Source organism: Sturnira hondurensis, unplaced genomic scaffold (assembly GCF_014824575.4).
Source record: "Sturnira hondurensis isolate 20B ecotype Veracruz unplaced genomic scaffold, ASM1482457v3 Scaffold0024400, whole genome shotgun sequence".
Lineage (NCBI taxonomy): Eukaryota > Metazoa > Chordata > Mammalia > Chiroptera > Phyllostomidae > Sturnira > Sturnira hondurensis.
In genome coordinates, this window is record NW_028097031.1 from 5,283,490 (window position 1) to 5,295,851 (window position 12,362).

The 12,362-nt window shown below is 50.7% G+C and overlaps 1 protein-coding gene across 1 annotated transcript in view; it reads left to right on the plus strand.

The window, feature by feature from the left end:
* Window positions 1–12,362, plus strand: part of IL31RA (interleukin 31 receptor A) — a 38,478-nt gene that overhangs the window by 6,301 nt on the left and 19,815 nt on the right. Inside the window, exons 3-4 of the mRNA XM_037038479.1 lie at window positions 1,472–1,589; window positions 4,066–4,235. Coding sequence (XP_036894374.1) covers window positions 1,472–1,589; window positions 4,066–4,235 — 288 coding nt within the window. The remainder of the gene's footprint in view (window positions 1–1,471; window positions 1,590–4,065; window positions 4,236–12,362) is intronic.

Genomic DNA, 12,362 nt, shown 5'->3' on the forward strand with positions numbered 1-12,362 from the left:
CCCCTCCCCTGCCCCTGACGCAGGAGGGTCCCGTGGCCTGCCACCAACACCCTCACCTGGAGGGGCTCACCTGCAGAGCTGACCCAGCCGTCTCCCCACCCCACGGGCCGGGGCAGCGGAGGACTTGGCATCAGCCCGGGGTGGTGCTGAGTGCTACTCGAGGCTTCTCCTAGACTCTAGGTTGGCGTGTGAGGTCCCCAGGCTGTGCCTTGAGAAGCCATCAGCCCAGGGGACCGTGGCTCATCCTCCCACCTGCGTGTTTGTCTGAGAACACGCACGTCCCAGCCCCTCGCTGCACCCCACATCCTTGCCTGCACCCCGCCCCAGGACCCGCCTTGCTGGAAGCGGGGGCCTTTCCCCACTTCTTCTCTGGTAGGGGAACACCGAAGAACACTGAAAACACTGAACTCCGCTTTGCTGGTAAAAGTTACTGCCTTCTCTTAAAAACGCCTGTATCTAAAGGCCACAGCCTTACCAAGGGCTCAGGAAGAAGCGAGTTCGCGCCTCGGAGCAGCTCATTGTCCTTAGTCTGAAGCCGCCCTTAGCTCTTACCTGTGTGCCGTGTGCGTGTGCGTGTGGGCGGTGACCCCGTGGGCATCTGGTGGAGGCAGGGAAATGATCAAAACGTGTAAGGAAAGGACCGGTGACCTGGTAATAAGGGACGCGCCTCCTTATTAACTCAGCAGCGAAGACGACGTGATCATCGCGGTAGTTTAGGGACAGTGACAGGAGTGTCTGATACTTCGAGGTGTCTGCCTCAAGTGCCATGTAACAGGACAATAACCGTTTTATGTGGAGGCAGAGTCACAAGGACTGCCACCGCTGTGAGTTACTAACCACACTCATGACGGAAGGACACTGCGCATGTCGGCGATAGGTTAGCGAAAGGTGACGATGAAAGCGTCTTCTGGTTCAAGTTCACACCCTCCGGATCTCTGCTTCTGGGCATCTGCAGGGTCCAGATCTCTGTTCCGAGGGTGGCTTCTGCTCTCCCAGGGGACAGGTGGGCGCTCCTGATGGGGGTGCGGGACTGCAAAGAGGGAGACGGATCAGACAGGACAGGCGTCTCAGAGACGTCCTCGGCCACACGGTCTCCGGGGAGCCTGTTGCTGTACACGGCTGGGGTGCAGCTCGGCCCTTTTATCTTCCTCTTCCTCCTCCTCACCCATCGCCCTGTTACCCAGAGTGGTTCCGTCATTTGCTGCTTTGCTTTGCCTGGTGTTTCAATATAATTTTTGACTCAAATGTTGCATGTGGGTAAGAAGGGAAGAGTAGTTTTTAAAAAGTGGAAATCTGGGTGTTCAAAGGGAATGAGGGGAGCGCTGGGGTTAGATCGCGGTCCTGACTGGGAGAAGCTGCTGTGCTTGGCCACGAGCCAACAAACCCAGGGTCAGATCGGCCTGTTCTCATGAAAATGTTCGGTGCTGTTGAAGTTCATTGTGCGCTGAAGTCACTGTGCGTGTGTGTTTAGCTTTGCCAGCTAAGCCCGAGAACATTTCCTGCATCTACTACTACAAGAGAAATTTTACCTGCACCTGGAGTCCGGAGAGAGGAGCCAACCACACGTGGTACCAGGTGAAGAGAACTCAGTAAGTGCCAGAGCCTGCGCTGTCGGTGGGAGAAGGAAGTGTGTTTCCAGTTACAGCTTCCGGGTCACCACTGTGGCGTCCAGTGGCCGGCGGCCTCTCAGCCGCTTGCAGCCCTGTTGACAGACAGGGTCATAAATGACAGGGGTGGCAGGGGGTGGGGCCTGGCCAGGCTGAGCGCAACCCCACGTGCACACGGTGGACGGATCTGTTTATTTATGGCACTCAGCAGCGTTCTCCCTCTTTCCAGAATGTGTGATACAACTGTCCACCTCTTGTGGATCCAGGGAGCGTGGGGGGCACCTTGCCTGCCCCCAGTTTGCCGCGTGGCCCCTGTCCCTCAGGAAACCACCAGGACAGCGGGTTCCAAATGTGCAGTACTGCCAGCCTCCCCTTTTACTCAAATTCTATTGGAATAAAAAATTATGATTTGTTATCATACTTCTGGCTAAAAGCTAGGTGTTCCCGTGAGTGTGAAGAGGGGTTTTTTATTTGGAAAACAGCCCCCGAGACATGCGGCGGCGTCATGGCCCAGAGGCCCGAGCCAGGCACCGGGAGGCAGTCTTGCTGTACGTTCCATTTCAGAAGGAGCGTCTCTGGCTCCAGTTTTTGTTCCTCGGTGGTTTTAGATACAGGACCTCGTGGCTACTTCTGTTTTGTTTTCTTCTTGGGACCGGTGACTGGCGTGGTGGGGGAAGTCCGCTCGAGTCTCTCAGAAGGAGAAGGGAGCGCACCCTGGGGTCCTGCTGCGTCACGGGTGGGACCGAGACACAGGTCAGGACAGGGACCACCAGAACTTGCCCACGAGGGCCAGAGAGCGAGTCCTGCAGACTTTGAGGGAGGTGGCCATCACACCGGCACCAAATGCGGCCGCTGTAGCAGGAGCGCGCCGCCGACCAGGCGTGAGCCGGAGGGCCCACTTCCACCAAAACCTCCTTCACAAACCCTGGAATTTGAGTTTCACGTAAATTTTCACAAAATAGTCTTCTTCTTATTTTTTTCTAACTGTTTAACCATGTGCCACCTGTCCTTGCCTTCGGGCCCTACTGGTATGTTTGCCGGTCTTCCTGCTGAAAATAAGAATGACAAAGACCCACAGGCCACACTACCCCTGCTCCCCCTGCGTCCACCCCCGCCCACCCACATGTGCTGGGAGAACGCAAGTCTGGAAACCTCACTAGGTTCACTCGCATTTTGCTGTTTTTTTTTTTTTTAAGATTTTATTTATTTATTTTTAGAGGGGAAAGGAAGGAGAGAGAGAGAGAAATATCAATGTATGGTTGCCTCTGGTGTGTCCCCTGCCGGGAACTGGCCTGCAACCCAGGCATATGCCCTGACTGGGAATCGAACCGTGAGCATTTTGCTGTTTTATGCACTCCTGCCCTCTCCTTCCACTTGGCTTCCTCTTGGCTTCCTGCAGGTAGCCATTATTGTCTCCAGCTGCTGTGTGGAGTCAGGAGCCCCTCTTGGTCCTCTCCCAGTGCCTGGGCCTGTCCCCATGGCCCGGCGTGGGACATGTTCGTGCTGCCCAGAAGCAAGGACAACCCTTGCAGCTCTTTCTACTTTCAGACTCCATCTTTCCCTACGTCCTCGCTCCACTCCCAGGCCCCACCCGGCAAATGTGCCCCCTGTGACACGGCCCCTCTCTGTCCCCAGCCACCTCCCTGTCCTGTGCACTCCCTGGGCTTGCAACTGCAGTGCGCCCCTCAGGCCCTGGCAGGGTACACGCTGGTGTGAGCTAAGTTATAGCCTGATGGGGTTTACAGGAGCTGCCTGGTAACTTACTAGATTATTTGTCAATTTAATCCATTTTCTGTCATGAATTTTAATGAGTTTTCTGAAAGCAATATATACCGATGGTACAAAATTCAACCTGAAAAATGGAAAGAATGTAAAATAGCGCCCGGACCCCGTCCCAGAGGTGACAACTTCAGCACTTTGACAAGACCTTTGCAGGAGCCTGTAAGAACGGTTTCACGGAAATGGGATTATTCTGGACGTAACGTGCACCCTGGTCTTTCTCACCGGCACTAGACAGAGTGCGGGCACCTTTCCATACCCGTACACGTGAATGATTAAAAACTGCTGTTTTAAATTCTGTTTATGTATCTACCATAATGTATTTAACAAACCCTCTTTGATTTCTTTCTATTAAAAGTAAGTTCCAAGGCTAGAGTCTGGGGCCTGTTCGTTATCGTTACCAATAGCAAATGCACGACAGTGTCGCTTTTGATGGACTTACGGGGGCCTGAGGAGGTCCCCACAGTCTACAGCATCCCAGGCAGGCAGGACGCAGGGGACTTTGGTCTCTCCCAGGAGGGGAGGGCGGATTTTGGAGAGAGGGGTGGCGAATGCCAGTCTGTCCAGCTCTCAAGAGCAGCGCAGACCGATGTGAACACATGCATGGGGAACACGTTACATGTGACTCTGTCTGAAGCTGCTGAGCTCAACCTGTGTCTGATCGTTTTTCCCTTGGAAGCACCTTTGGCGAGGACAGCGACACCTGTAATTCCACAAGCGAGGGGCACGCTTCCTGCTCTTTTCTTCGTCTAATCACGTACCCAGACACTTACCAGATTCAAGTGCAAGCCCGGAACGCGGATGGGACGGCTGAGTCTGACGTCACCGTGTGGGACTTGGATACCATAAGTAAGTGTTATTCGGTGGCTTGTGTACTCTTTCCTTAAAAAGGTTGCTCCCCCCTTTCAAAGAGATGTCTGTGGACTCAAAAGCAGACCCAGGGGCCAAGGATATGGTGGGTGTGTGTTATGGATAAATGAAAAACTTGTCTTCTTATCGGAGAAGGAAAGGAGGGGGAAGAGAGGGAAAAAATAAAGGGAGGGAGGGAGGAAGGGAGAAATTGGCCAAATTAAAAACAAAGAATGAGAAAAGACGTTTTTCTGGTAGCTGATTTCTTCTCGCAGTTTGCACCATAAATTGTACTCACAGAAGCGGAGTTTTCCCCTTGAAACGCCATTGCTCATGTGGGAAAGGAAAGGAAAACTCTTACTTTAAAAATGTCTCACGAATTCTTATTTTAATTCTTTCTCAAAAACTCATTTTCATTATATAATTTTAATTATTTTATTAGTATTATTTTTTAAATGTATACCTGGTATGTTCTTTTTTTAAGATTTTTTTATTTACTTATCTTTAGAGGGGAAGGGAAGGAGAGAAGTATCAATGTATGGTTGCCTCGTGCATCCCTTGCTGGGAACCGTCCTGCAACCCAGGCATGTGCCCTGACTGGGAATCGAACCGCGACCCTCTGGTTCGCAGGCCCGCACTCAATCCACTGAGCTACACCAGCCAGGGCTCATTATATAATTTTTAAACAACAGCTTTATTGAGGTGTAATTCAGATGCTGTGAAGTTCCTGTTTCGTAAATGACAGTTCAGCTCTCTATCCTATTTACACACTTGGGCACACATCTAATTCCGGAGCATCTCATTACCCCCCAGAGAAATTTCATATCCGGTTCCTGATTCCCCCTTGCCCTCTGGCAACCACTCACCCATTTTCCGTCCTAAGGATTTGCCTGTCTGACATTGTGTAGAAATGCAAAGCCACATTATGGCCGCCCTGCCTGATTTCTTTCACTTGGCATCATGTTTCCGAGGGGCGTCCATTCTGCAGCCTCGCCGGTGCCCTCGTCCCCTTTACAGCTGAATCACACCCGCGGCAGGGAACGGCCACATTTATGTTTATCTGCGCACCGGTCGATGGGAGTCGGGGCTGCTTTCGCTTTTGGCTCTTCCGTGAATCTTCGTGCGGATTTTTGGGTGGACACGTGTCTCAATCCTCTGAGACACGCGCCTAGTGAAACTGCTGAGTCACGTGGTCACTTCATCTTCGGCGTGTGGAGGACCCCTGGGGGCCGCACCGTCCTCCTTCCCCTCCAGCGACGGTGAAGGCGGCAGCGGCTCCACATCCGGCACCAGTGATGGTCCTTCCTGATGACCGGAGCCGCCCTGGCCGTGAGGTGGCGTCTGCTGTGGTTCTAATCTGCTTTTCCCCGTCACTAATGGATGGTGGTGAGCGTCTCCTCACGTGCCAATCAGACACATGTACACCTTTTTTTGAGAAACGTGTCCCCAAACCCATTTTTAGATCGTGTCATCTGTGTACCACCGAATGTTCGCAGCTCTCTGGATGGTCTGGGGACAGGTGTCTTATCCGACACGTAATTTACTAATGTCTCCTCCCTTTCTCTCAGCTGTCTTTTTAGTTTCTTGATGGTGTCCTTTGAAACAGGAAAAATTAATTTTGATGAAGTCCCATTTATTTATTCTTTTACTGTTTGTGCTCAGATCTAAAAAAATAAATCGCCTCACCAGGGGTCACAGACTCACTGCTGTATTTTCTTCTGAGCGTTTTATAGTCTCGGCTCTCGCGTCTGGTTCTTTGGTCCATTCCGAGCACTTTCTGCACGTGCTGTGAGGCAGGGGCCGGATGGCATGGTTTTGCTGGGGACTCCCCGGTTGTCTGGGCGTCCCGTGTAGAAAAGGTGATTCTTCCCCCCATCGAGTGGGCTTGGCCCCCTGTTAAAATCAACTCACCAGGAATGTCAGGTTTTCCTGTGGGCTCTCAATTCTGTCCCTTTGACACATGTTTCCACCTTTATGCCATTGTCATGCTGCCCTGATTACTCTGGCTTTATAGTAGGTTTTGAAACTGGGAGGGTGAGTCCTCCATTCTCGTTGTTTTTCAAGATGATTCAACTGCTGTGTCCCTTGCATTTCCACATGAATTTTAGGGTCAGCATGTCAGTTGGTGCTGGGATTTGGGTAACTATGGCTATCAGTGATGGAAAGTCTTGCAATCCGCGAACATGGAATATCTATGCACTTATTTAGGGCTTTTCTAAACTCTCTCAATTATGTTTTATAGTTTTCAGTGTACAAGTCTTGCACTTCTTTGGTTAAGTTTATCCTCAAGTATTCTATTATTTTTTATTCTACTTTAAGTGGAACTGATTTCTTAATTTCCCTTTCAGATTGTTCAGTAGAGTAAAACCAATTTTTACCCTCACCTGTGACCGTGTCGGACCTGGGTACTGGATCTAACTGTGTGTGTCCCTTGCTCGGATTTTTCTCCATGCGCGAGGGTGTCATTTAAAAACACAGCTTCACTTTGTCCTTTCCAACCTGTGCGCCTTCTTTATCTTTCTTGCCCGGTTGCCCGTCCGGAACCCCCAGCTACTGTTGAGTGGAAGTGGGAAGAGCAGGCATTCCCGTCCGGCCCTCAGGAGGGTGTCCCCGTTAAGGGTGACCTTCGCTGTGGGGGGCTGTGGACACCCTTTCTAGGGCGGCGGAAGTGCCCTGTGCTCGCGGTTTGTGGAGTGTGGTCACCGTGTGGTTTTGTCCTTCATTCTGTTAAAACGGTGTGTTCTATTGACTGATTTTCCTAACTTAAACAAGTCTTGTGTTCCCGGGATGCCTTTCACTGGGTTGTAGTGTATAATCCACTCTATGTGTTGGCAAATTTGGATGCTGGCTTCTTGTGGAGGGCTTTGTCTTGCACCCTCACGAGGACTGTTAGTCTGCTGTTTTCTCGTGGCGTCTTCATCTGTTTTTGGAATCGGTGACAGTGGCCTCACAAAATGAGCTGGGGTGCGTCCCCTGCCCCTCCGTTGTTTGGGAGATTCTGGAGAAGCAGTGTCGACCCTTCTTGCCGCCTCTGGTAGACAGACTCCACCGCTGTGGCCATCCAGCCCAGAGACATTCTTTTTGAGAGACGTTTCGACTTGGGTTTCCTTTTAAAGCTGGTTTTGTAGGGCCGCCTTTGGAGGGCTGACCTCCCACTGTGGACATCGCCTCGTGAGGATGGGCCTGGAAGGGACGGGGGTGTTCACATTTTAAGTGAACATTTAATATTATTATCTGTACTGCATTAAACTGAACATGGGTCACCTTAGCAATTAAAAATATTAAAAAATGAATTCAGTCATAAGAAGAAACCCCCAAACTTTCTCTTCTTCTTTTAACTACATTGAGTGGATATGTAAATATTCTGTGATTGCCACTGATTACAATTTAGAGTAAGGAGAAATTTTCATCTAAATTAGTAACATACAGATTTATAAAATTAATCTCTGAAGAAATTTAGTTTTTGTAGTCTGTTTCTAAGTACTAATATCTATCTGGAAAAGAAATGGAGAAAACAAAAGCGAGACACCAAATAACGTCAACAAGAATGAAACCCCGAGGAATAAATCTCACCCAGGAGGAGAAAGGTCTGCACACTGGGAACTGGAAGACAGCAGTGACAGAACCTGAAGAAGACATAAACGAATAGAAATGTATCCTGTGTTCGTGGGTTGAAAGAATCGATATTATTGGAAGTAATATTTTAATACAGATTAAAGGCAATGCCTATCAAAATGCCAGTGACATTTTTCACAGAAATAGAAAAAAAATCCAAAAACTTACATGGAATCACAGAAGGCCTTGAATAGCCAAAACAATTTTGAACAAGAAGAAATCTGGAGACACCACAGGACTTGATTTCAAAGTATACTACAAAGCTGTAGCAATCAAAACAGTGTGGTATTGGCGTGAAACCAGACACATGGCACAGAATAGAGAGCCCAGAGGACAACCCAGACATGCATGGTCGACTGACCTTCAGAGGGCACCAAAAACACAAAACAGGAAGAGCAGTCCCTTCAATCAATAGTGTCAGGAAAGCTGGACAGAGAATGACGCTGGCCCCTGTCTTACACGACACGAAAAGTCAACTCAGTATAGATTAAAGTCACAGACATAAGATCTGAAACCATGAAATTCCTGGAAGGAAATGTAGGGGAGAAGCTCCTAGACATTGATGTTAGCAATGATTTCTGGAATAAGACACCAAATGCACAGGCGAGGAGAGCAAAAAAGAGACACGTAGGACCACATCAAACTTCTGTACGATGAAGGACATAATCGACAAATGGCCAGCCAACCTTCAGAATGGGAGAAAATATCAAAAGTGTATAAGGAACTCTCACAACATAATAGCAAAAAAGCAAATAACCCCAATAAAAATAGGCAAAGGACCTGAAAAGAACTTCTGCAAAGAAGACGTACAAATGGGGTCCTCCATACAACAGGTGTAAGAAGGACCCCAAAACCCTGGAATTATCTTCTGGAGGGCAGGCTCCAGGCTTTCCCCACTAGGTGAGCATTCTAGGAACCCATAGGTACCAGTGCACCAGCTGGTGTTGTTGTGAGAGGCTGTGTTCTGCTTCAGTGAATTTGTTTTTTGAAGACTCTTCCGATGTGTTTGCCTGTTTCCAGATGGGTGATTTACGAGTGGACCTGCCCACGCTGTGCTGAGCGTTCCCCAGTGTTTAACCAGCCCTCCCTATTTACCCCATCTTGCCCCGAGCAACTTTTTTTGTTTCCCTGTTGGAAAAAGTCCTCAAAGGGAAACATGGCTGGTGTAGAAAAACCAAAGCAAAAAACAGAAGAATCAGTAAAATCGATGAGTCCAAAAACTGTTCGAGCAGTGGAAACAAGTCCCCATAAGCATATTGCATCAAAGGGGGACTACTTTGAAGGTGACTGAAGTTTAAACGTGTGAAGTTAAAACGTGTAAAAAGACACAATTTCTATAGATAAATTCAGATTTTTGGGGTCCCCCTCGTATGTGAAAAGGTGCTCGACATCACCAGTCACCAGCAAAATGCACATCGAAACCACGGTGAGATGCCACTCACACCTGCTACGGCGGCTGTGAGAAACACAAAGGAGGTAGAGGTTGGCGAAGGTACGAAGACAAGGGGACTCCAGTACCAGGTTCTGGGGACGCAAATGGCCGCAGCCGGGATGGAAACCAGTATGGAGTTTCCTCAAAAACTAAAAATGGCCCTGTCCTAGGCTCCAGCGAGCCCCGTCCCGGGGGTTTGCCCGGAGGAAGCAAACTCAGGGTCTCAGAGGGACACCCGCACTCGTGCGCACTATTCGCAGTAGCCGGGATTTGGAATCAACCTGCCTGCCCGCCCACAGGTGAAATAGTAAGGGAGCTTGGTGCACACACACGGCGCAATACTGTCAAGCCTTCGCGGAGAGGAAAGCCTGCCGTCCACGGCAGCAAGGGAGGACTCGGGGGCACTGTGCTCGGTGACGCGGAGCCATAAGCACTTACGACCCGTCTTGCACCGAGAATCTGCAGTCGTGGGTCCTTAGGAGCAGGGGGGGCCGGCAGGGCGGGGCGGAGGAGAGGAAGGCTGAAGGTGCAAGTTTCAGTTACGGGAAAGACAGAAATTCCGTGTCCTCCAGGTACTTCGGGCTGTTTAGTTTTCTTCTTTTTTCTTTCTGCTCCTCAGACTCAGTGTGTTTAGTTGTCCTACCTTCGCACTTTGCTCCTCCTCCTTCCTGCTCAAATCAGTTGTTTATTCTCCTTAGTGAATTTTTTATTTCATTTGTTATAATTCTCAGCTTCAGAATGTTTGGTTCCTTTTTATAATTCCTCTCCGTGTATTGGTGATAGCCTCATGTTGATCATATATCGTTTTCTTGATTTTCTTTAGTTCTTTGCCCATGTTTCTTTTCGCTCTTTGAGCTTATTTAAGACACTTGTTTTCAAGTTTTTGTCTAGTAAGCCTGGGGTCTGGGCGTTGTCAAGGACAGTTTCTGTCACCGTGTTTTCTTTCTTTGAATGGGCCATGTTCTCCTGGTCCGCTGGCTGCCTGTGATTGCTTGTGGAAACCGGGCCTTTGAAAACAGGTCACTTCTCCTGGCTTTGGCAGATCAGCCAGGCTGGCTCTGAGCCTATGGCTCGGTCTCGGGGGGAAGCTGAACTTCTCAGGTCTTTTCTGAGTGTGCATCTTGCACGTTGCTTTCTCAGTTCCTAAGCTTCTGTCTTAATCTCCTCGGACTCTGGATGACCTACTTCTCCTTCCGCGGCCTCCTGCCCGAGGCTCCTGAGCGGCTGCTGGCTCCCTGCTCCCTGCGGCATTGCTGCTGCATTTCCCGCCCGAGACGGGGCCAGACCAGACAGATACCAGCCTTTCGGCCGTCGCCCAGGGGCACTCAGACGTCCGTGTGGTCCGCCCTGCCCTCTCTGGCTTGTCTGGCTTGAGGAAGGGCGGCAGGAACTGGGTGTCTGACATGCTCAGGAGGGGGTAGGACAAGGCAAGGCCTTTCCTGCCACTTTGAGGGGGACTTTTTCTTAACTAGATGCCCCTTCGGGTGCCGCAGACCTTTGACTGGTTTCCAGAGCGCCAGCCGGAGGGGTTGAAGCAGCTTCTGTGTTTGGTTTTGATTTTTGTCTCTGTAGGGGAGCGCACACCCGGACTTACCCAGGCCGTCCTCACTCAATGTCCATCGGCTGCCAGTGAGCAGTTCCGACGGCCCCCTTTCATCAGGGTAACAGTTAATAATGTATCTCCTTGTGATACGATTGCTGGACTAACTGGCCCCACAGCAGGGGTTTGTGTTCACTGTGCTGGAGGCCGTCCGAGCCCACGGGTGGGAGCAGGGATCGCAGCGTGGGTGCAAACGACTCCCCGCTGAGCTTCTTGTGAGAAAGTTATTTAACCTTCAGATCTCAATTTTAAGTTCTTAAAATGAGTGTAACAAATGCTAGGTGACTGAGAAGAGTTGGCAAAGGGATGCTCCTCAAAAACGTTTACAAAGTGCTCGGTGAAAGCCGACAACCTTGCAGAAATCACTTGGCGCGCCCCCGGTTTGTAGCCGCACGGTGGTGGGTGGAGTGGCCACACAGGCGGGCCACGCTCCTCGGACCAGGCACAGCAAATGCACACTGGTATTCAAGGAGCCACAAAGAGGATTCTAATTCCCGCGGTTTTTATTTACCTGAATCCGAGCAGGGATGTCGCTTTCCCAAAGTCTCGGGATTGCCAAGGTGAGAGCGCTGATACTACTCAGTGTTCAGTGGGAGCCGGTCCAGAATCCGGAGGGGCGCGGTGAGCCGAGGAGCAGGGTTTATTAGCAAGGAGAAAGGGGAGAGCGGAGCCAGCCGAGGGAGGTGGGGACTCGCTCGGGTGTTCTTAGGGCAGCGTTTTTAAGCACAAAAACCCACCAGGTGTAACCGGCTGGGGGGTCAGAGTCTGACTGGCTAGAGCTGGTGGCCGGATGCCCTTCCTGCTGACCACTGTGCTTGATACTTCCTGTCGGCCTCGGGTTAAAGCCGCGACCTGCCATGTGGGACCAGCCGACCCCAGACCCCAGTCTCAGCGGGGCATCTGTCCGTCCTGGGCAGGGTCGGCAGGCAGCTTCCCAGGCAGGCGGTTTCCCGCAGTGCAGTTTCCCGCCTGGTGATTTTCGTTCCCCCCAGGCCTGCCGAGGTCTGTCACTCGGTGCTGGCGGCCAGGGTGCGGGCGAGGGTGTGGCGTGCTAGAACATGGTCCGTGGGAGCTGTGATTAGCTCAGCCTCATTAGAGAGCACACGGGCGTGGAAGCAGCCCCCGCCATACGCACGCTGCTTCACTTGGTTGTTCCACCCCCGCGGTGCGATCGAGACCAGCTCCTGCTCTCAGGGCCTTAAAGCCAGACCTCGGAGACTGTGGACGCACAGCGACAGGCAAAGGTCGGGCCAGGGCTGTGTATCTATCAGGTGGGACATTGTGACGCTTTGAAAAAAATCACGTTTTGGAGAATTCTCGATGCAAGGGAGGGTATATGCCAATTGTACAATATTCTTAAAAAAAGAGGAAGGCATTATTTAGCACAATATCAATTTTGTTGGAAAAACATGCAAATAGCCACATAGAAAAAGGCCTGAAAATACACCAGCATGTTAACAATGGTTGTGTCTGGGTGATG